This window comes from Natator depressus, chromosome 16 (assembly GCF_965152275.1).
Source record: "Natator depressus isolate rNatDep1 chromosome 16, rNatDep2.hap1, whole genome shotgun sequence".
In the NCBI taxonomy this organism is placed as follows: domain Eukaryota; kingdom Metazoa; phylum Chordata; order Testudines; family Cheloniidae; genus Natator; species Natator depressus.
This window is the reverse complement of record NC_134249.1, coordinates 13,119,022-13,143,244: the sequence shown is the minus strand read 5'-3', so window position 1 is coordinate 13,143,244 and position 24,223 is coordinate 13,119,022. Positions and strand designations below refer to the sequence as shown.

Genomic DNA, 24,223 nt, shown 5'->3' with positions numbered 1-24,223 from the left:
ACCTCCAAAGCTACACCCCATCTTTGACCACTCTCTTCTCCTCCTCCTCCAGTACCAGCTTCTCTTCCCTAGTATCCTACCAAACTCCTCTCCTGTGGCACTGAATGCCATCCCACCAGTCCCTGGCACTTGCAAAGTACCTTACCCTCCCCCTCCTTCTCCCCACATAAGCCTTCCCCAGCAAGCCAAACCTGACAGTACCACTGCACAAACAAAACGGAAACTGACTTCATTAATTTCCATTGGCCATGCTGAGAAATTCAGAAAGTAAAGAAAGAGCACAAATGGGTAAGTGAACTGTGTATTTAAAATACTTTCAGTTTAAATACGATCAAAGGAACTGCCACTCCAGATCAGACCAGCAGTCCATCTAATCTGGTATTCAGTACAACAGTGCTCAGAAGTATCAGACGAAGGTGCAAGATACGCCATAATGGACAGTTATGCCAGGAGGGGATGTTTCTTCATAATCTCCATCAGTGAGTGGTTTATGCCCTGATGCATGCGGCCTTAGAAATTTTGCCTCCTGTGTAACAAAACTAGGCTTTGAAGGATTCGATTTTTATCAGTAAATGTCAATAAATGTCAATTTCAACCCCCCCACCACACACACACTGAAAACATATTTCCATCGATGATGATCAAAAATTTTCAGACAGTCAAAGTAACAAAAATGCTGCTTGAGAACTTATTACAGTTTGATTTAAGGATCTATACTTTGTATATTTTTGCCATGTGCTGTTGACAATTTGGGTTTTAATGCTTTGTCTTTTTGAATCTCAACATCCACTGTCATTAAATAATCACTGTCCCACAACTGTGAAGATTTAAATCAATAAAATTAAAAAAGTGCTTAAAAATAAACATTGATATTATCCAGCAAATTTATAAAAAAATAAAAATTGAATTCTGCCAAGCCTAAAAGTAACTCTGGATTATCCATATCAATGTCTCGGCATTAACTTCAGCAGGCTACACTGATGGACACCAGCTGAAGCTCTTGGCCTGTGCCTGTTTGCATTGCAAAAATATTCTTTCAGCCATACAGCACCCTGTGCCTTGGCAGGGAGTGTGTCTGTGTAGGAGTTTATACACACGATTATGATTCCTGGGCTAAATCCTGAAGCCTTTTTACTCACTTGCTATGACTTTCATTGAGGGTTTTATCCGAGTAAGGCCGGAGGGATTGGGACCACTCCCAATAAATTGGTTAATGACTCTGTCAATTTAGCTCACAGAAGCCATCAGCTGGACTGACACACTTAGACAATGGAAGCTCCAGATCCTGCTGCTCCAGTAAATCCCTTTCCCTAGTTCGCACAAATGAGTTGGGGGCTTGAGATCTTTATTGGATAGTTTTCTTCTGCACTATTTGCATAGCCATATGCAGAGGCCATTTCAGAGTGGGTCTCACCCAGTATTAGCATGCCGCAGCCCTGCCAATGCAGCATGTAGCTGAGACTATTCTCTGTAAAGGCTGAATGGGCGGGGGTGGGGAGAGAAATTAACATCTACTTGGTCAATGCTTGGGCAGCCCTGTCAGCCTTCATCTGTGTGACGTGCAGCCTGGGTCACTGGGAGCTGTTGAGAAAGGATTTGTGAATATTGGGAGCATTCAGCCTCGCTTGGCCCAGAGGCACAGCCAGAGGGGACTAAAAGCCAGGAGTTATTGTTCCCTTGTGGAACCAGATAACAGTATTATGCTTCTCTGTCAAAATGGGTTTAAAAATGCTCTGGGCCCATTGGAATTAGAGGTGGGAAAGCCCGGTTAGGTCCTCTAGTCTGGTCCCACAGGACCAGAAGAATTGTACCCTGGTGCATTTTCTAATAAAACTTGTTTTTCTCTAGTGTTTTCCATGCAAGGACCTCACAATGCTGCATAAAAATTCATAGGCCAAATTCACCACTGGCCCAGTGACATTAGCCTCACTCTGTATCTGTGAAGTAGGTGAGTTATTATTGTCCCCATATTGCAGATGGGGAAACTGAGGCCCAGAGAGGCAAAATGATTTGTCCAAGGTGCACAGGAAAGTTTGCAGTAGGTCTGTCGCAGTTCAGTCCTGGGCTGTAACCACAAGACCATCTTCCCTCTTGATAGCTTGTCTGAGATGTCCCCACAAGATGGTCCACTGACTCCTGCTGGATTTGGGGCATGTAAGAAGATAAGATTGAGCCCTAACCAGCTAATTTCGTTAATTTAAATCATTTTTGAAAGGCAGTCACTCTCTGGAGGGGATTCTTAGTAGATTTTTAAGGTCGCTTGAAAGCCAGTTCAGCTTCCTTTTTCTTTCTAGACAGAAATAGGCACATTGTGGTGGAAGATTTGACTTTGCCATGGTTCCTTGCTTAGTCATCTGCAGTAGCCCGGAGCAGTTATGAGAAGACAGAGTGTCTGATTTGTTTGTTTGTTTGTTCCTTTTCCTCCCTGAGTTGCCTTCAGAATTTGCAATGTGAAGAGCAGTTCAGGAAACACAGAGAAGATGACACAGCTTATCTGCACTTAATGGATGCATCATCAGATCAAATGAGGATCTCAAACCACACCCCACACACACACCTGCACCCACACCTATCCTCTTTCCATTGCCTAAAATCATCACTTAAGGGAAAAGGATAATACTTTGCACTCAGGCCAGTTCTATACAAAGTTGTACCTATAAAACTAGAGGTGCGATTTGATATCACTTTGGTTAAACTGGTGTACCTTTGTGCCGCTTATATTAGTTTAAACCTGGTTTATAGCAGTTTAGCTTGTGCCACAGGCTATAAACTGGATTATGCCACTTATAAAGCACTACAAACCAGATGCAGTATAAGTGTGTCCAAATACAAAGATGCATCGGAATTATAAGCTCTTTGGGGAAGGGACCATCTTTTTATTCTGTTTGTACAGCACCTGGCACAGTGGCTGGTTCATGAGGACTCCTAGGTGTTACCCATAATACAAATAAAGTGATTCAAGTTCAACTGATGTAACTTCTGTGTGTAGACAAGCTCTTACGTCACGCCTTTAATCCCAGGAGCTGAATGCGTTTTGCTGACATTCATGAATGAAGCCTCACCCCACCCACGGGAAAGCCGATGAATCTGTTTATCCCCATGCGGTAGATGGTGAAACTGAGGCACAGCAAGATGTGATTTAGCCCAAGGTCAGTGCCAGAGAGAGAACCCAGGAGTCCTGACGCTCAGCGCCATGCTAGACTGCGCTGCCCCTTCCCCTACCTTGTCTCTTTCATGCAGTTGCTCTTTGGACTTTTTTTTTTTTGGCTTGTGTCAGGTGTCAATGTTCAAATAGGGAATTGCTCTGCTGGACAAAACCAGGAAGCTGCATCCTCTTGGGTGACCGCAGGAAGGAATCCCTGCTTTAAAATTATTTCTTTTCATTAAGAGCTCCCCACCCCCTGCCATTTATTCTTTTCCTTTTCACTGACCCCCCAACAAGTCTCTGGTTGGGCTCTGAGGTCTCTGAGGCCAAAGCTTTGTGGGTTTTTTTTTTTTTAAACAACCATGTTTTCCCCTGCAGATTGGGCAATCCCAGTGGTTTTTTCCCTCAATCGGCATTGCCAACACCAGGTTCGACAGCTGCTGGATGGGATTTCTGATTCCTGCCGTGAGGCTACAGGGAGTCCAAATGTCAACACACAAACAGCAGCTAGGCCCCGGTTCATGCGTGACCATCACAACAGCTGCACTGACTCAACAGGGCGTTCACAGGAAGCCAAGCCGGAGAGTCACCACTCAAAGAGCATTCTCAGGGCCCCAAACTTGGGGTAACGGTAGACAGCCTCCTGACTTCCCTACGCCCAGACAAGCTAACACAAGGAGAGCGCAGCTTTGCTGTGACGCTGTAATCACCCACAGCCCAGCTTTAGAGATAGTCAGGGAGCGTAGCCCTCAATCAAAACCAATCCAGCACTAGGACAGTGGCTTCAGAGAGCAGGGAGGGTAGGTTTTCAGGAGCTAGCCCTAGATCACAGACAGTCCACCGTGGGGATAGCTCAGGGCATAGGACTGATGGGGCTAGGATGAGGATGCAGGTTCTGGCTACCCTCCGTGCTACTTCAGTGCACAAACTGGAACTGGCTGTTGAGTCTGTCATTAGCTTCCCAGCATGCTTCTGGTTCAGCAAGTGCCTTTTGAACCCCAGACTGGTGCCTGTGGAGATGGGGTTTTGCTCCAGCGGCCCTTAGTAGGGTTCATATGGGATCGAAATGGCACCAGCAGTCGGGGGAGATCAGGCCGTCCCTTTCCGTCCATCCACATCTCCTGTCCCATCGTCATCCCAAGAGAGGATCTGGGGACCATGAATGGATTTTGGTGGGGCTATTTCACCACCCAAGATACAAACCGGCTATGATGTTGCACCCCATAATGCTTTATAGAAATATGCTTATGAGTGTAAATATGACATAACTGGAATATGTTTTATGCTACATATGCCATGTAACAATATCTTTGCAAAGGTTATGTTCTACTCCATGTATACAGCCTATTTGTATGCATGTATCATTTTTATATCTGAAGTTATGAGTGTTGGCTCTATGCTTGTATTTGAAGTGTTTGCTGTAGAAAGAATCTAAGGCAGATTTGGTCAACATAGTGTGAAGGGGTTATTCAAGTAATTGGGAGTACTTGGCTAACAATGGATCTTGATAGATGCCAGTCCACATCTGAGCTTTCCTGGGAACAGTTCGGGCTAACATACGGGCAATGGCGATGGCCTGTAGAGAACTGAGTCATGCATGGACATGTGAAATGCCCATGTGACTCCAAAACTCCATCTTGTAGCTATGATTCTACACAGGGGGAGAGAAGCGTTTCCACGCACAAGAGAGAGACTATATAAACCCCTGGAATCCCCTCCATTTTGTCTTCAGCTGGCTCAAGAGATAGCCTCTCCACCCCAAAGAGATGCCTGAAAGAAACTGGAACAAAGGATAGTAACTACAGGGGTGTGACAGGTTTCAGAGTAGCAGCCGCATTAGTCTGTATTCGCAAAAAGAAAAGGAGTACTTGTGGCACCTTAGAGACTAACAAATTTATTTGAGCATAAATACAGCTGTAGCTCGCGAAAGCTTATGCTCAAATAAATGTGTTAGTCTCTAAGGTGCCACAAGTCCTCCTTTTCTTTTTACACGGGTGTGAGTGATTGCTGGACCCTGACTAGGAGTGACTCTTGTCTGTAAAAGAAGCTTATTGGAACATCTCTGAGGGTGAGATTTACCTGCATTTAGTTTCTTACTGTAGTAGGCTTAGACTTGCAAGTTTTTGCTTTATTTTGCTTGGTCATTTACTTTGTTCTGTCTGTCATTACTTGGAACCACTTAAATCCTACTTTTTATATTTAATAAAATCACTTTTTACTTATTAATGAACCCAGAGCAGGTATTAATTCCTGGGGAAGCAAACAGCTGTGCATATCTCCCTATCAGTGTTAGAGGGTGAACAGTTTATGAGTTTACCCTGTATAAGCTTTATACAGAGTAAAACGGATTTATTTGGGGTTTGGATCCCATTGGGAGCTGGGGGTCTGGGAGTGGGAGAAAGGAGCACTTCTTAAGTTGTTTTCAGTTAAGCCTGCAGCTTTTGGAGGACGTGGTTCAGACCTGGGTCTGTGTTAGTAGCAGGCTAGCGTGTCTGGCACAACCAGGCAAGGTACTGAAGTCCCAAGCTGCCAGGGAAAACGGGCTCAGAGGTGGTCCCAGGACATCAGGTGGCAGGCCCGAGGGGGTTTCTGTGATCCAACCCGGCACACCCAGAGACACCCCACGTGGGAGCAATGCAAACTGGCAGCTGGTTCACAGATTCCCCATTTACTGTGTTCCTTGGACACTTGCAGCACCGACATTGAACCCCATCCCCACAGCACGCTGCAGGACAGTTGCTGCCCGCAGGGTCACGGCCCCTCCGACTCTTCAGTTCTGATGCCAGAAACCGGCTCTCAGGATGCTGGGACTGGTCCTTCCGCAGCATTCCAGTAACACAGCGGCAGTGCTGCCTTGAGGCTGCCCCCTGGTGGTGCAGGAGATCAGCAGCAGGCAGCTTGCAGCACTGTCTGTGGGCTTGTAACTCTCCCAGCGTGAGAGTGGGGCTGTCTGGGAAGCTGCCATCAGTTTCAGCCCCAGTGCAGGGCCCCACTCATACAGTGTGTGATTCCACCCACTGGCAGAGGCGTCTGGCGTAATCTGAGGGGCTGACGGTGGAGAAGGTCTGTCCCCGGTACCGGATGCATTTCCACAGGTGCTCGAGCCTCTTGGGGAAGCTGTACACGGTGAACAGGTCAATGATGCCCATGAAGTAGCGGAGCTCCGGGCCATCAAGCAAGTGCAGAGGGCTCCTGCATCTGGGCAGCAAGCGTCGGTTCTGGGCCAGGATGTAGGCCAGATCATGGTCAGGCTTGGCGCTGCTTTGGAAGCTGACATCCTGCACCCCAGAGTTCAGCTCACGCAGTCGGTAGAGGTCGACTTCTCCTACCATCTCAGACACCACAATGTCAGACTCTTCATCCATGATCCCTGACATGGAGGTGAGCAGGGAGCTCTCGGGATTGCTCAAGGACCTGTAGCAGGGAAAGGCCAGGACAAGGAATGGGTGAGATCTTGGGGACACCCCAGATCAAAGTGATAGGAACCGGCAGCTGGTCTGCAGCTTCCCCGTTGACTTGGTTCCTTGGAGGCTCACAGGCTCCTAAGGTTCAGTCACCTACGGTCATGGATTGTGGGCCTGATTCTCAGTTACACTAAAGCCCTTTATGCCACTTGGCAGGGGAAAGGGTCCCTGAGACCCTTCCCCAGAGGAGAGGGCAGCATACAGCTAGGTTAAGGGCTCTGTGCTAGGCTGCTCCGAGCCCCAGGTGCAGGAGATATGTCAGGAGCAGGCCAGGGGCAGAGCATGGAAGGGAAGGGCATGGCCAGAGATTATAGCTGTTCTCTGCTTCCTAGGGCTCCTAAGCACCTGAGGGAAAGAGTGAAAGGTAGAGCAGCTCTGAGGCTGCTGGGACTGACACCAGGGTCTTAACATCCCCTTTGCCTCATCCTCCAGTTTGGCCACAAAGGAGGAATGCTGTGACTGAGAATCAGGGCCTGCGATGCTGAGTCCAACTACATTCCTGTGGGGTCTCTGCCCTCCCGGGGACGCTGGGCTTCAGGCACTCTGCAGGCTCACCCCAAGCAGTGTGGTAGCTGGGGGCAGAGCCTGTCGTGTCTGCTGCTTGCCCCCAAGCAGCCAGAGCTGCAGGAGGAGCAGAGGGCTGGCTGTGAAAGTGGCAACGCGCTCCCCCTCTGTGCTGAGTGTTCTCTGCAGGAGGCTGATCACTCACTTGGTGGTCCTGAAGATGATGTCTGCGAAGGACAGGTTCTGGCCCTTTTCGTCTGCATGCAGGGCCTGAAATGCCACCAGCAGGCTGTAATCCAGCACGTTCAGCTCCTTCAGGAACTGTGTGTCCACCTGCATTTGGCATAGGAGCCAGGAGCGCTGCTGACCTGCAGGAGAGAGTGGAGAGGCTGACAGACATGAGTGAGAGCCCGGGCCAGGGAGGGGAAGGTCTGAGCAGGGATGGGAGATAAGCAAGGACAGTTAGCCTGGGAGTGGGAGGGGCAATGTTCTGCAGGGGGCCAAGCAGATGGGGCCTTGGGCAGGGGTGACAGACAGTTCTGATGTAGCAGGATCAGGAGTAGAAGAAGCTGCAGCTGGAGGAGAAACAGCTGCTTGTGGAGGAGAGATGAGTGCAACTGGAGGCCAGGCAGCAGAAGTGAGTCAGTGGAAGGAGACACACAGAGCGGAGAGAGAAATCAAGTGACAGCAAAGATCACAGGGCGATCACAAGGGAATGAGTGAGGGCAGAGTGGATGGCCGTGCAGAGGGGGAGGATGGCTGCTAGTTCGGGGAGTACTGAATGGGAGGGTTACTGGGGTGCCCAGCTTGTAGCTGGCTTGGGACCCAGACTCCATACTGCACACAGCCACCTGCCTGCTGGCCATGGAGCAGCAGGGCTAGATACAGGCCACTCACAGGCTTTGCAGGAGCCCAGAGGCCCAAGCGTCTGCCTGATGAGCTAAAGCAGCGGCTCAGAGCAAGCAGAGGCACATGCAGCCAAGTGCTTGGACAGGCTCCACCTCACTGTGCTCCGGGACTGTCTGTCTCATGTGGTTCCATCAGCATGGAACTTAGCTGGCAAGCTGAAGAAAGAGGTGGGTGGTGCAGATATGGTCTGGGGGGGGACGACACATGTGATCACCCAGAGCCAATGGGCTGAGCCTTGGAGGAGACAAATAAATAGAAGGTCCTTCATGCTGACTTCAGGGAAGTCACTGCCCAGTCTCTGTGCCTCAGTTTTCCCACCCCTCATGATTCTGACCCTCCTCTGCAGATTGCTTGGAGCTCTAGGGACGGAAAAGTGCCTGACATGAGCCAAGGATCATTATCATCATCAGCATGGTGATGAATGGGCTAAGCAGGACACCACCATTTCCATCCAGCCTCTCTGCACCGATCTACAACCCTGCAGGGTGGACACACAGGCACATCCTGGCCAATAGGAGAAGGGGATAGAAACCCTATGGGAGACCCTGACCCTCGCTGCGGGGGAGCGGCAGCTGCATGGCAAACCAGGAGCAGCAGGGAGGCTGAATGCAGCGGAAGGTGTCGGGGAATCATGGGAAGAACCAGCTGGGGCAGGAGCCAGGGAACCACATGTGCAACCAGGGTCTGGTCTGCGCAGAAGCTGTGGAGAAGCAATGGAGCTTGGGAACGTGGGCAGAGAGGTTCCAAGGAGACACACCACTAGCTGATCCTGGCCTGGAAACCCACCTCCAGCAGAAACGGGGCTGGAGAGGCACCAGGCAGAGGAGCCCTGACCCTCTATTGAACTACCCCCCACCCCCACAGGCCCACATACAAACCACTTTTGGTTTACCTTAAATTGCAAGCATTTAAGCCACTTTCCCCTTTTGCTAGTCCTAGTAAAATACCCCTTCCTTTAGCCCAGTGTCTCAGTGTCTGCCTAGCATCTAAAGTGTCTTCGGAGCCTGCCTCCAAGTCACGGTACACCCGGTGTGCTCCTAGTGCCTTTGGGGTTTGCTGGGCCACAGCCCTAACAATTACCCCATCATCACGGGGTAGCAGGACATCTGCCATCTTGGCTGACACCTGGGGATGGAACCAGGAATCGCAGCCGTAACCCCCAAATCCCTATAGCTTGAGCTAAACAGCCAGGATCCGAGGGGCGGTTACGGTCATTCCGACAGGAAGTTCCGTCCACTTCCCAGCAAGTCGGCATCCATGTCATAAAACCAGCTCACACCACCAATGGGCTTCCCACGCTGGCGGCCTCAGCAGTGAGGCCAGGAGTGAACAGGGACACAGACTGAATTACTGGTTTCTCCCTAGAGGTGGCTGCCTTCAGCTCAGGTGTGAGGCACTTTGGCAAGGTGGCTGCGGGAGGGGATGTCGTACCTTTTTGGTGAATAGAGCACTTAGGCCTCTGGATACATGGATCCTGCATCTTTCTCCAGCGCTAAGCTGGGTCATTCTCTTTCCTCTCTCTCTCTCTTTCTCCCATCAGCCTATGATTAATTCACAACCTTCCAGATTGGGACCTATGTAATGAGGAGTTTTAGCTAAGCGGGGTGTGGTAGATGGATAGAGACAGAGGCTGGATGGTGGGTGGATTGAATGGCAGACGGCTGGACAGTATGAAGTGGGTGGGTGTCCCAGCGGGTCGCCCTGCCTCCCCAGGCCTTCCTTGGCCAGTGAAGTACTCACCCAAGTGGATGGAATTTCCTTCGAAGTTGAGATCCTTCAGCACCACGATGACTTGGCTGCCCCCAGGGGCGGGCTCCGTCCAGCGATTCACCTGACACCCTTTAATGTCGTACCTGCACATGGCAATTAGGATAGGCGATTCCTGAACCCCTGTTTAACCCTTTCTGCACCACACCCTAGGCATGACATACAAGAGAGCCCATCGCAGCCGTGGGTCAGAAGGGGGAGGAAAGTCTCTCATTGGGCTGCACCATCTGAGAGTGCAAAGGTAGGGTGACCAGATGTCCCAATTTTATAGGGACAGTCCCGATATTTGAGTCTTTTTCTTATATAGAAGCCTATTACCCCCACCCCCGTCCTGATTTTTCACACTTGCTGTCTGATCACCCTATGCAAAGGGGTTATGCCCATGGACTTTGAAAAGGGTTCAGTGCTCAGTAATTTTCCCATGAAATATTCATGCTCATCAGTAGGTTCATATCCCTCGCAGTCTGCAGCCACTAGAGGGTGACATGATCACCCACGTTTTATCAGGGTTGCTTGTGCGATATCAGAGTTTGTAAACTCGCAGCTGCAGCTATGAGAGGGCAAAGGAACAACACACATGGGAGCAGGTCTGACATTCCCTTCGCTAGTGGGCAGTGGTGACACACACGTTGCAGAGGGGCAGACAGCCACAAAGGCAGGACATTATTCCAGAGAGGAGAGGACTGTACAAATCCCTCTGATCCCAGAGCCATGACCCCTCTAACCGCATGGGCCTGTAACTCACCGTTCAAGGATTCTCTCGTCGGGATAGAACACGCTCTGCATGATGATGAAGTATTTCTAGAGGAGAGAGAAGAAGAGACTTGATGGAAACCGGCACAGAGATGGAGTTGGCTGTGCCAAAGATGGGGCTGGTGGCACGTGACACGGACTCCGACAGGCAGATGGAACCTACCTTCTTCTCCTGAGCCACGATGATGCTGTGAACCCCTGGAAGGGAGGAGACAAGGGGAAAGTTCAGAGAACACAGACCACGATTGGCAGTCTGGCCCGCTGGTGGCTCTGACACCCCCACTAACCAGCAGGGACACTGAGTACTGTGTCCAGGGTACAAGGGCCTTGCAACCTGGGTTTCAAAAATCTTAAGCATGGTTGCAGCCAAACAGGCTGTACCCAGGTATGGCTAGCAAGGAGGAGGACAGGCCAGACTGGTTGAGAGCAGGGCTTAGAGCCACCTGCTATAGACAAGGTCCCTTCTCAGGCTGGAACCCAGTGGTTCTTGATACACTGCCCAGCAAAAGCCTGTTAGATCCTCACTTGGCAGCCTTGACTTCTGGTACCCTCAATAGTGACTTGGCTCAAGCAGAATCACAGGGGATAGGCGAGGTGAGGTTCCCCCTCAGAAGGTCCTAGGCCATGTCTCCCAGGTGCCATGTCCCACCATCTCCTCTCTGTTAGGTACTGTCCCAGGCCGGACTGTTCTCCCTGGCGTTTATGGAGCCTCAGTCTTTCCCCGCAGCATGTCGAAGGTGGTTCTTACCCAGGAACTTGACGAGGAGGGAGTGGGGGTATCTCTCAAGGTGCTGGATGTATTTGGGCAGGTTGGAGAGGAGGAACCGGATCTCTCTCTTACTCTGAGTCTTCAGGAAGAAGCATTTGTTGTTCCTACAGCATGAGGAGGCTGAGAGTTACCCCCGGGCTGTTGATGGGGATAGGGGTAAGCGAGAGTCCTCATGTCCTGATCAGACCCAGGACACACTCATCTCCCCAGGTATGTTCCTATATGCCCAACATCTGCACACTGTGTGTCCACCTCTCCCCCCACAGCAGCAATAACCGAACATTTTGAGTTTTGCCATGAAGACACACAGGTGACCCGTCTCCCTTCTTAGCATCGCCAGGACACGGCAGAGCAGAAGAGCAAAAGCATCCTGACTGCTGCTATGAGGAATTGCCCCTTGCTAGTGAATATCAGACACGAACGGTTCTGATCAGCACCCCCAATACTTTATCCTTACCCACACACCGGGACATACGCTGTCCAAAAATACGGATAGCCTCCCAGTCACACACGGAAACCACCGCAGAGCAGGGAACAAAACACAAGCATGATCTCCCACCCAATAAATGGGTAGCCTCCCCTCCCCAAACCCATGCAATTACCCACACTGTCCATGGTCGGACATATCCACCAGGTCATGCCAAAATGCAACACACACTTACACACCCGAACATATTGGGTACCTACGCAAGTCTAACAAAACACAGATCCATCCTCTCTCCCTCCCGTTACAGCCAAGTGCACACAGCATCACGCACCCATTGCATCTGCACACACAAGCCATAGAGGGGTACTACAGTGCCCTATATCAGGGGTTCTCAAACTTCATTGTGCCATGACCAAGGAGGGGGGAGACCTGAGCCTGCCCGAGCCCCACTGTCCTGGCTGGGGAGATCAAAGCCCAAGCCTTGCAGTCCTGGATGTAGGGGAGCAAAGACGAATCCCAAGGGCTTCAGCCCCAGGCAGGGGACCTGTAACTCTGAGCCCCTCCACTAAGGGCTGAAGTCCTCATGCTTTGGCCCCAGGTGGTGGGCCTTGGGCTTGGGCCCCAATCCCCAGAAAATCTAACGCCAGCCTTGGCGACCCCATTAAAACGGGATCGCGACCCACTTTGGGGTCCCAACCCTCTGGCCTACATTATAGCAGAGGCAGCGTATTCGTGCTGGTTGTTACATGGGTCAGCTGCTGGGTGCTCTCTGATCACGACAGATCTTTCTAGTCAGTAGTAAGTTATCTTCTTGATTGCTGGTTCACTTAGGCAGTTAGTTCTGAAAGGCACGGTACAAATAGATCTTAGGCCAAATTCTGCCTTCAGACGTTCACCTCTCTTCCTGTGGATATCAGTAGGTGTTAGGCGGGAGTACCTGAGGTTAAATTGGCTGTCATTGATCACCTAGAGGAGTGGTTTTCAACCTGGGGTCCGCAGACCATGTCTAAGATTTCCAAAGGGGTCTGCAGCTCCATTCAAAATTTTGTACGGGTCCGCAAATGAAAAAAGGCTGAAAACCACTGACCTAGATCATTGAGCTCTCAGAGAGCGCAGACCTCTCTCTGCACCCATGGGAAGACTCACGTCAGGAAGAAGTCGGCCTTGCTCTTGGAGTTGCTGATGAACTGCAGGTAGGAGCTCCCGGAGGACAGGGACAGCTGGTATTCCTTCTCCGACATGCCCAGCAAGTGCCTGAAGTAAGCAAAGGCCGGGCCACCGTACGTACGCATCTCAAAGCCCTGCAGCGACCCGGGAGGAGCAAGAGGTGAGACCAGGTTCTACTGCACCATGCTACCCGGCACACATGCCAGGCTGCCAAGTGCTTTCACCCCACCTCCCCCAGTCAGCTGGAGAGGCGGGGGAACAACTGCTAGCAGCTGGCCCACAGGGAGCTGGGAATAGCAACAGCGTCTCGGTCCTCCCTCAAAGCTACAGAACGCAGACATGGCTACTGTTGGACTAGAGAGTCAGCACAGGTGATTGGTGGAGGTTGTATGGATGTGCCTCTGCATATGTATGTATACGTGACGGTATGGATAGGTATGGATGTGGGTGGGAGGTACAGAAATAGGGGGGGTGCTTGGCTATCTGCAGCTCTGATGGACCCTGGGGATAGCTGTATGGTTAGGGTGTGCGGCTACAGTGTAGGGGTTAGAGGGTGGCTCAGGGATCCTGCGACAGGTCCGTGTTAGTGAACTGGGCCTGGTGTACCAAAGCCTCTGGCCGGGGCCTGTGCTTTTTCCCTGCTGTGGTGAGTTCCTACCTCATGGGCCTGCTTCAGCACGGCCTTGCAGTCTGCGTCACTCAGGGCATCCTGGCAAGGAGAGAGAGACAGAGAGTGAGTGCACCGCAAGGGGACTTCTCCCCATTCACGTTCGCTGCTTCGCCGACCTTCCCAATGGGCCTTCCAGAAAGCAAATACGAAATGATTTGGGGGGAGGGAGGGGGAAGGGAAATCGGCCTGGGAGTGTGGGGACTGCAAGAAACATGATGGCAACTAAAGGGAGTACACCGGCCTCTGGGCTCACCCCAGCCCCAGGCATGCCCCATCTCTCCCCATCTCTTTCCCCTGCTCTGCCCCAGTGCTGTGGATGGAACTGATGCGGGACAGGGTTATTCCTGTCTTTTTGAACCCCTTCTCCTCACTGCTAGCCAGCTGTCACCATCCTGCCACAGGAGGTCAGGATTTCCTCAGCAGGGATAGGCCACCCCCATCTACCCACCTCATGCTTCTCTGGTTCCCATCATTGCAGGATCTCAGCCCCCTGGCACAGACTTCTCCATTTGCTAAGGGCAACGCTTCTTGCAGCCCCTGATCTAGCAGGTCTCTTATTATTATTCAGGCCTTTCAGTAAAGGCCTATTGTCCTCTGGCTCTCTCTATGAAGCTATGCCCGCCCTGTTAGCCCCTGTGTAGGGCCGGAGTCCCGTCTCAGTCACTCTGGTCTGGAATATGCAGGGAAGTTCATGGAGTACCACCAAGAGGCTGGCTCACTCCACATAATGTCCAGTGAGTCCTGGGGGGGTCATGGGAATGCTGGGATGGGGGCCAACCCTGAGCTTGAGTTGGTGTGCGCATGACACAGATCACTAGCTACCCCCATCCCTGGGGGCAAGGGGCAGGGAGTCCCCTACAGAGCAGCCTGTTCTCCCTCCAGCAGGAGAGGGGCCCCTTTGTTCTTGTCAGTCAGGAGTTTGCTCTGATCACCTGTGCAGAGCTGCGCCGGGCTGCTAGCGAGGCAGTGCATTTGAGCCACCAGTTTGGCTGGGCCGGCCAGGGCCGAATTTCACATCAGTTCATCAGCGTTCTCCAAAGAGGGAGCACAGCCTAGTTCTTAGAGTAGGGGGCTGCCTGGCTGCCTCGCCCTGGGACCTGGGCCCGGCCCTTCCCCTCTCAGTGTCAGGGGGATGCAAAGCACTTGGGGCTCCTTGACTGCGGGGAGACAGGAGGGAGGAGAATGGGATCATGACGGGAGCACTTAGGAGGCTGCACACCTTTGCTACAGCAGCACACCCACTGGTAGCCCCGTGCTGAGGGAGAAGGCCGTGTAGGAATCTCGTCGTATGGTCGGGCAGCTGGGGAGGCGAATGAGCCTGTCCCGGGAGGTACTCACCGCAGGCGGGTTGTCAATGGCCTCTTGGATGGCGGCCCTGAGCCCCACCTTCAGCATGCAGGTCAGGTCATAAAACTCGTGCTCCCCGTTGATCTCAAAGAGGCCCAGGAGCTTCCACTTCTGGCGGAGCTTCCAAAGGAACCTGCGCTTCAGCGTGAGAGACCTCCGGCCCCTCGTGCTCTCCGGGGCATCCATCTGCAGGGGACAAGGCCCCGTCGAGGAGTCAGAGGAGAGAGCGGGGCTCCATCCGGAGACGGGAAGCCCCGGAGCCCCTGGGCAGAGAAGAACCAACCTGTTCCCAGCAGACAGTGAGGGGCATGGGACCTGAGCTTGAAGAGGTTTGAGGGAAGATGGATGACTGGCAAAGTAGGGGGAGTTCAGAGAGGAACAACAGCAAGGACCAGGGGGCTGAAGGGGAGTAAACTCCCTCTGGTCCTTGAGTGAGATCCCAGACCCACTGACATCAATGCCAAAGTTCCCATGGACTTCAAGCAGGCCAGGATTTTGCCCCTGGAGAACATTTGAACTCCTGGTGAAAGAGACAAACACCTAGTCCTCGCGGAGACAGGAGCAGTGTGCACGCAAGAGTCAGAGCCAGGCAGGCCAGGCAGAATGGTGGTTATTGCTCTGCTGAAAGGCGCTAGTGGCTGCCACCAGTGGGGGCTGTAATCCAGGGACAATCACACACCTCAGTAAAACCGATGGGGGCACCAAGCACTCTCTGTCAGACTCCCTAGAAGGAGCACTTAACCCTTGTATGTAGGGAAAACAGCTACAGCCAAGAGAGGCTACTGCCCAAGACACTGAGTCACATGGCCAGGTCTGAGTTAGCCCAGTAGCGTAACAGGGGTTTCCCTGATTGCGCACACAGGAACTAGGATATCAGTTTGCAGCTTGAGTGGGAACAGCTAATTTAGACCCCATCATTTTGTACATATAGTTGTATTAGCAGATATTAACTTTTTATCATTTTTGTATGTTAATCTCTCATAATTCTTTTATATGCTAACCATAAGCCTTTTTATTTTGTGTATCTATATATTTATTGTCCTATATATATTGAAACTAAAAAGTTCTTTGTCCTTTAATTGAACCTAATGGGCAAAGAACATGAGAACGGCCAGACTGGGTCAGATCAATGGTCCATCTAGCCCAGTGTCCTGTCTTCTGACCGTGGTCAATGCCATGTGCTTCAGGGGGAATGAACGGAACAGGTCATCATCAAGTGATCCATCCACTGGGACAATGAACTCAGTGATGAAATGCGTATAATCTTTTACCCTGATCTTATTAATATAGGCCAGATGTCCCAGGAAGAGACACACCCACCCACCCACAACCAACTACTACAAAGTTTCTACAGAAGGATGTTATAAACAAAATGAGGTGATTGATACGGGATACTTGTTATGACAGATGGGCTCTGTAATGGATGAAATAATGCACCACTGAAAGGTGTTTTTAAATCATTTAAGCACTGTCAGTAGTCACAGCTGTTAGTAATAATGACTGGATTAGATATTCTTTTTTGCTCATCAGTCAGGTAAACTGAGGATGACATTCCAAGAAATTCCATTAGTAATGAGGAAAACAGAACATATGGTAAAAATAATTATGAGAAAATATTTTCCCCTCCAAAAAAGGAGTTTCTTTGTCTCACACACTATAAAAGGACATAGGTTTGGGGTGTTAGATAGGGAACAAACACTGTCGGCATTCCTCCAGTACAGAGGAGGGGACTCAACTACTTTCTCTTCACCATCTACAGGGGGGTGGCAAAGCATCTGTTCCTTGTGTATTCTATATAGAGCTGTATCAATCTCTGATTGATAATCTCGATTAAATCAATTCCGTATGAGCCTGTCATCTGACAATCGCAAATCGCTATTCAATTCAAACACCCAACGTTGGGATTATGTTTTCCAAAGTGCATTACTTTGCACTTATCAACACTGCACCTTCCCTCCCGGCTGTCGTCACATGCCATCTCCCAGGCACCACTGCAGGTCACCAGTCAGCTCTCTGTAGACTAGTTTGAGAACTCCTATAAAATACAATATGACTCACCATGGCTTCTCTCTGAATGTCAGGCCTCAGCTCTACAGTGAACGCTACCTGCTGATGCTGCTGGCACAAAGGATTCCTACCAACGAACCCCAGTCCGTAGCCCACGGGGCACACCGTCCATGCTGGCGGGAACCAGCCTGTGCAAAGCAAGAGCACAGGGTGCAATGATCGGTCAGTGCAGCAACCAGACAAAGCACAGTTAGATGGAGCACGCATGCATGAAGTGGGGAGTGCAACATGAAAAACCAGCTGCCTTACTGCCGGGGGCATGAATCAGTGTGCGGAGCAACAGCTGAACCCAGGTAAAAATACAGATCACTGCTTGGGGCAGAGCAGTGGCAGGAAGATGGGCTTGAGTGAGCTCTGACTGGCCTGCTGGATGGGATCAGCAGTGAAGTGGGACCAAACAGGGCGAGTCTAGACTCCAAAGGGAGTTAGGTGCTGGGTGAGTCCCAGACTGACTGACATCGAGAGACTTTACCTAATGGAGCACAGGAGTCGAAAAGCTAGAATCCACGGACTTGCGGAGGCCTTGGCACTAACGCAGTCAACAGTTCAAGACGGTCCGATTTTAGGAAGGCAAACTTGGGGAAATTACAGAGCTATAGGGCCTGCTCTCATTGAAACAGGGCGAGAGCCGCTGCTGGCTTCAATGTATCACTGTGACCATCTTCTTAACGACTTCCCAGAGCTCCTCTCAGGATGAGGCTCCATGGGCCCCTTCTGGGGGAGGGCACAAGGGCTATTCCAGAACGGCTCCCCATGGGGACCCTATTCTGCAGTCCGTCCCTGTGTTCTGGAATGACTCGTGCGCTTTGTGAGCATGGTCACCGTTCCGGAATAGAATGTCCACACACGGAGCCATTCCGGAATCGCTGTGGCACAATAGCTTATTCCACAACAGTTGCTCTGGTCAGTTTCCCTAGGCAGACAAGCCCTTTGGTCTCAGAACATCCTAGTTTAGACTCTCCTCATGATGATGCCTATTCATCTGCATTCCAGTAGTGGCCCAGGCACCCCGGCAGAGACCAGGACGCTGGGGTGCTAGGCGCTGTACAAAAAGCTGGTCCCTGCCCCAAGAGCTCTGAAGAAGTCACCGGGTGCTGGGGGAGGCAGGGGGAAAGGCAGACCCGGTAGCAGCGCTCCCAGCAGGAAATGAGCCTGATCCCGGGGCTCCCCGTCCGGCTGGGGGAGGACAGCCCAGCCCAGAGACAGCTTGCTGCCGGTTTGGGGGGCAGGGTGGGTAGCGGCCCGCCCCTTCCGAACCCCGGGAGCGGGGATCTCATGGCATTCAGCCGGGGGTCCGGGGCAAGGGCAGGGGGCGCCGGCTGTGAGCGCAGGGCCCCGCTGGGCTCTGCCCCGGAGTGAGGGGGGTGGCGTGGCCGTGTCAGCACCTACCTCTGCGGGCGTCCTCTGCAACCGCGGGCCCCGCCGCCTGGCCCCGCCGCGCCCCACATCACTGCCCGCCCGCGCCAGCCCGCAGCCGCCTCCCCGAGCCCCCGGGCTGCTGCGTCGCTCCTGTCCCTAGCAGGCGCCCTCCGGCTCCCGGCGGCGGAGGCTGGCGGCCCCGGACCCCCTGCCGCAGCGGCAGCGGCGGCTGCCCAAGGGCTGCCCGCTGCAGAGCGGAGCGGGTGACATCAGCCTGCCGGCAGCTGGCCCCGTTGGCAGCAATGCGGCGGCGGGCGGGGGAAAGGCAGAGGAGACCGTGGCCTGCGCTCCCCCGGCGGGGGTGGGTCTTGGCCCTGCCAGAGGGTGCAGGGTTAACAGCTGCCAACGTGTAGCCGCCCTCAGCACGTGCCGCCTTCCCAGGCTTCATCCCCACCCATCCCTGCAGAGCAGGTAGCTGGAGCCCCGTTTGGGGGAAACTGAGGCAGAGAACAGGGCAGTCACTTGCCCAGGGTCACCCGGGGAGTCATTGTCCGAGTCCTGCTCTGAGCACAAGAGACCTAGGCTCCTAATTCTGCCCTCAAACCATTAGACCAGAGGCCTTCAAGCCCTGAGCTCTGCACCTGCCCACACAAGGTATTCACCCGGGATTCAGGGGCAGCACCCTGCAAGTTTTCCATGAAGAAACAGGGGGCATCTCGAGCCTTTATGGCTGCAAGGAAAATCTTCCAAAGGTGATGGGTGTGTAGCAGACACAGTTCTGTTTGCCTGAGTCTGCAGCCAGCCTGGGACAGCAGCTCTAGGAGGAAGGTGAACAGCCTGGATGCAGCCGTAAGTGTTAAGTCAAATTACCACAGGGTCAGAGCCAGGTTTTCATGTAACATGGGTGACCAGCTGCCTGGGGCAACCACTGCAAGTGTGCGAGCAACGCAGGTCACGTGCCGCTGAACCCTGGGCAGGCTGCAGCACCCAAGAGATTTTTTTTTCTCCCCCTGAATGACAAGTTTAGTGACCACATTAGGGCCATATCCTCCACCCTCCCAGCATTGGGCCAGCCACCCCTCATCATTCTCCTGATTGCTTGTATTGTTATTGATGGGAGATCTGCTGTGGATTGAGAGGTGTAAATGGACCTACCTTTGCAGGCTCAGTCCTGGCCCAGCATTTGAAATCAATTGCCCTGAGTTTCAGAAGTACTGAGAACCCTGGAGTTCCCAACGACATCGGGAGGGGGACGGGACTGCAGGTGCTCAGCATCTCTGAAAGTCAGGCCCAGAATGACATTGACTCCTCGGCACTGGGCCAGAGCTCCCAGAGCAGCAATTGGCACGGGGCAGAATAAAGCAACCAGGACGGTCCTGATGGAGGCTGGAACTCTGTCCTCGCCTCACCCTGTGGGGAAGACAGGCAGTCAGATAACCCCCATTCCCTGTACTGCACTTTCCAGCCCAGGAGCAAGGAACCATTTCACACCTTTGCACTGGGGGGAGCTGAAGCCCCAAGGGGGGAAGTGACTTGCCTGAAGTCATCCAGTGAGTTGGTGCCAGAGCAGAGAATAGAAGCCAGATCCCGACTCCCAGCTCTGTGCTCTGATCTCAAGAACAGCCCTTTCCAGATCCATGTGGGGGAGGCAGGAGGGACTCTAACCAAGTGCAGAAGCCTGAAGGCCAGGAGAGGGACCGTGCGATGCCCTGCAGATCCTGCCAAGAATCCCAGGCAGCATACCTGGAGCAGAACACATACGGTATTCACCCTAATAGCCCCTTTCTTCCAGGCTGCCGGATACCTTTGTACTGTATGAATAAGAATAGCATCTGCAGCAACATGGGCCAGGACACAGCTCCACGGGCTCCGGCCCCTCATGCGTTGGGACAAAGCGGGTGTCAGGGGTGCATTCCCTGCAGTAAGATGCATTGTGGAGGGAATGATGCTATCCACTGACTCCCCTGCTCAGGGCAGATCTATGTGACATACAGCCAGGACACCACGACCTCCCTCAGCCGTTACCACAGGTCAGCTCCAAACAGTGGGAAACCGGGGGAAACAAGCAGAGAGGAGACAAGGCCCTGGTGGGCAGCACCACAAAAAGGGCACTGTGGAAGCCAGCCAGGCAGCTGCCTCAGCCCGGCTTTGTCAGCACATTTCAGTGACAGCCCGTGTCTTCCTGTGTGTGGCAAGAAGCCAGGAATCCGGGCAAAACCACAGCCCTTTCAAAGAGGCAGCTTAGCTGAGACATGGGCCCTAGGGCCTCTAGTGTGGGGCGGGGAAAGGACTTGAGGCCTCACTCCTGGATGGTACTCGCCCTTCCTGGGATTTACTCCTGGCCATCCCCTGACAAGTGTCAGGGGAGCTCTGTCCCCTAACTCTCATGGGAGAAGCTCCCACCATCCTCCTGCTTTCGCCCTTGAAGCAAGTGCAGGTTCCGCAACCAACCTGTCCCCTTTGGGGTTTTCCTCCTGGCTTCTCTAGTTTAATGGTCCAGTTTCCTTCATTTCCCTTTGGTCTTTAGGAGGAAGAGGCCGGGGTTGCTTCTTTTGTTGGCATCTTTCCAGGAGCGAGACAGGACTTTCCACCCCTCGCACGGGACTCCCTCCCTTGCTTTGAGGGTGCCACTGCAGGAGCTGTTGTAATAATTGGGGTGTAGCAAGCCTCCCTCAATTGTGAGCTCAACTGGCAGACAGCGGGTGAAAGGTCACACACATTTGACAATCATCTAGAACAATAAATGCTGACAGAGAAAGGTACAAAAGGGCCACAAAGACTGGCTTAATCTGCTGACACCAACCGAGGTCTGTTAAGATTGTGACTGGTAAACTAGAGGAGAATGGAATCGGAGATTAATGGACCAAAACTGGCATGTCGGATATTATGTCTAACTGGTGGTCACCCATCACCCCCCTTTGGGATCCTTTAAAGAGATTTTGGGGGAACTGAATAGGGGGATTCCCTCAAGCAAAAGTCAATAGAGCTCTGCTTTGCTCTAGAGACTCTGCCTTCGTTAGTGAGCCTCGAACATTGGGACCTCCAGCCTAGCGCACTGTGAGGCTGCCTGGACCAATGAAGACCCCTGCCTGATAGAGCAGGATCTCGTGTGTAGCTTCCCTTTCTTCGAGTATTCCCTTCCATTGCTGCTATCTTCCTCCTGTCCTCGTTCTCGGCTTTTCACCTGATCCTGGAATCTGCCAGCCCAAAGCATCTGTCCATGACTGACTAACTACCGTGTATCCTGAGAACGTCAACAAAAAGCTGCATTTCCCCATGCTTGCTATCCTTTCTCCCCTCCATTTCTGTATCTTGGCTGTCAAAAGCAGAAAAAGTAACCATCATTAACAGGGGCCAACTCAACATTGAGCAACAGAACTAACCCTTTCTTCCCCGTTAAGAAAGATTGCTTGAAAAAATAAGAGACTAAGCAATCTTCTTATGTGGCCTCTCCATTACTGCAAGTGTGCAACCAGCGTAGCCCATTCAATACGATCTTCAGCTAATCTCTTGATGGATGAATAGTTGTTTTAATCCATCCAGGATACCACATTATCCATCCAATATCTTCTTTTTCTGTCTCATGTTCTTCTGCCATCAACTTTCCCTTCCAGTGCCTGTAAACATGCATTGCCCACGGAACCCCATAAAATGTGCCCTGCAAATCAAATCTTTCTTTTCATAAAATCTCTAACTAGGGTTTGCTGAGTTCCAATCATCTCCAGTACCTTTTTGTTGGTTACATGGTCTAGCCATGAAATTTTCAGAATTCTTCTGACCCATTATTTGAAGGATTGTAGTTTATCATCAATTGTTTGAATGTCCGGATTTCACAGCTGTAATTTAACACAGACCAAATGTAAGCTTTTAAGAGTCGGAATTTAGTCTTCGGATTTATGTCCCTTCTCACCAGGTGTTTATTGCTCCACAATGTCTCTTCCGCTCTTGCTAGTTTGGTGCTGACATCCCATCTTCCATCTTCAGTAATGATCCTTCCAAAGTAGCAATCATTTCTCATTTGCTGTACAGTAATACCATATCAGCGATACCCTCTCTGAAAAAGGGACTTTGGTAAGTTTGGATTGTTTGTTTTGCAGAACCCCTCCTTTCTGCTTTGAAAATACTTTGTGTTTTGTTCTCCGTTCTTCTTCTCTTGCGTATCTCAATCAATACACCTCCAGACTTTGACATGAATTTTTGAGGGTGTTTGTCATGGGACTAAAAAGGCCGAGGTCTCTCTGTCTTTGAAACCCTGAACCGCGTTTAACTAGGTAGTGCTAGTTAATGACAGGGTCACTCTAACCCTTTTGACTCGCTGGGCCCACTTATTCCACTGAAATTAACACAACAGAGCTCAACCCCGGCAGTTCTCCCTCTGCTGGGCTCTGAGGCTCCACCTACCTCATCCAGCCTTTGCCAGGGGAAGTCCCAGAAGATGATATTAAACTGAGCAGCTGGGCCACAGCCTAGCAGGAAGGGTGAGAAAGCCGAGGGTAAGCAAGAAAGCAACAGGCAACAAGGAATCCAGAATCTCATCTTCTGTTCAACACATGCCGCACACGGAGAGCATAGAGCTGGGAGAGAGCGCAGTGGGCTTGCTCAGTAGACATGGGAGTTCATTTCTTCTGCCACTCTTCTAAAGCAATAAGGGTGTTAACATTGTTATGACTAAAGCTCAACTGACTGGCCCTGGTGAGCTGTTTCAGGCTTTCCTCCAAAGACATCTGCAATGCCCAGGGTAGCTGGTGGCCCCAAGCATGGCAGGGCTCCTTCCTGCTTGAGGAAGGAGCAGACACCTCACCCATGGTGAGCCTTCGTCCCTGCAGCTTCTAGAACATCTCAGGAGGTAAAAACTGCCTTCCCTTTTGGCGAGAGACAGAGGTTTCTCTTTTAAACACATTGTGCCAGAGTAACCTGCGAAGACCCTGGCAGAAGCACTCCAGGGGGAGCAGAAGGCAGCAGGCTCCTGGGAGAAGAGCGGGGAATCCCCCTCATCGGCTACATTTCACACTAAACTGGACCACTCGCTGGCACGCAGCCGTCTCTGGCTCTGGGCCCTGTGCTCCACCAGGACAGGCTGCCTCCCGCAGTCCCTCCCCCTCCTCACCAGACCCATTGGACAGCTGAACCATTCTCTTGACAGACAGGCCATCCTGCCACTGCCACCCACACTCTCAGTTCAGACTCCACACTGGGTTCATACTTGCCCTTATCTGTGAGCCTCTGCTGTGAAAATGCTTGGGAGAGAGAGTCCCTGGGCTTGTTCCAGTGACGCAAGCAGAATCCTGGGGATTATTCCAGTGGCACCCTAGGGTAGCTGGGGTTAGAAGACACAGGGAGTAGAAGCTGGAAGCAGCAGATTCCTGAAGGTGGGCGGGAAGAAATGGAGCAGCAGCAGCTCCAGGGCAGGCAGGCTAGGAAAGATGCCTGGAGTTGCTAAGAGATGAGGCTTTTGCTTCCTTTTTTCCCCAAAGCATCCAGGGGTGGAGTAACCTCATACTCATGGGAGCTGCTGCCGTTTCTCCTCTTTCCAAGCGTTGAAGAAAGCAGACTGAGAAGTGCACCGGGAGAGCTCTTGAGTGGGAAGCAAGAGAGCTGGAGCAATAGGTGGTGTAGAAAGGAAACGGAGGGATTTAGGACTAGCCCAACCCCCACCACCTCTGACACAGGGCCCATTCCGCCCAGGGAAGATGTCAGTCCCAGCAGACTGGCCCGCTGCGGGGAGGGCATTGGCAGCAGAGTGGGTACACAGTGCAGCGAGGGTGCCTTTGCCTAAGGGCTCTAAATAGAAACTTCTGGCTGGAATCTTGCCGTTCTCACCCTATAGCCCAACCCCCGTGGCAAAGCTCCAGAGCAGCAGCTGCAAGTGGGTCTG

General features: G+C 52.1%; 1 protein-coding gene and 1 long non-coding RNA gene across 5 annotated transcripts; one reads left to right on the top strand and one right to left on the bottom strand.

Moving 5' to 3' along the window:
- The first annotated feature begins 9 nt into the window (after positions 1-9).
- LOC141999833 (uncharacterized) lies at positions 10-4,347 on the top strand. Its single transcript, XR_012642092.1, has 3 exons — positions 10-288; positions 3,021-3,149; positions 3,524-4,347. It is a non-coding gene; the product is annotated as an uncharacterized LOC141999833 (long non-coding RNA).
- PIP5KL1 (phosphatidylinositol-4-phosphate 5-kinase like 1) lies at positions 380-23,911 on the bottom strand. 4 transcript variants are annotated; one of them, XM_074973634.1, is made up of 11 exons: positions 23,556-23,911; positions 16,981-17,117; positions 14,914-15,108; positions 13,564-13,614; positions 12,885-13,039; positions 11,291-11,415; positions 10,706-10,740; positions 10,535-10,590; positions 9,763-9,875; positions 7,319-7,481; positions 380-6,559 (listed from the first exon to the last, which is right to left on the bottom strand). In XM_074973634.1, the coding sequence occupies exons 2-11, from the start codon at positions 16,981-16,983 to the stop codon at positions 6,139-6,141; spliced, it is 1,317 nt and encodes a 438-aa protein (XP_074829735.1). In that variant the 5' UTR covers positions 16,984-17,117; positions 23,556-23,911; the 3' UTR covers positions 380-6,138. The 4 variants fall into 4 exon arrangements, with proteins under 4 accessions (XP_074829735.1, XP_074829736.1, XP_074829737.1 ...); XM_074973635.1 differs by lacking the exon at positions 23,556-23,911 and adding an exon at positions 21,732-22,906; XM_074973636.1 differs by lacking the exon at positions 23,556-23,911 and adding an exon at positions 19,504-19,522.
- Positions 23,912-24,223: the final 312 nt, after the last annotated feature.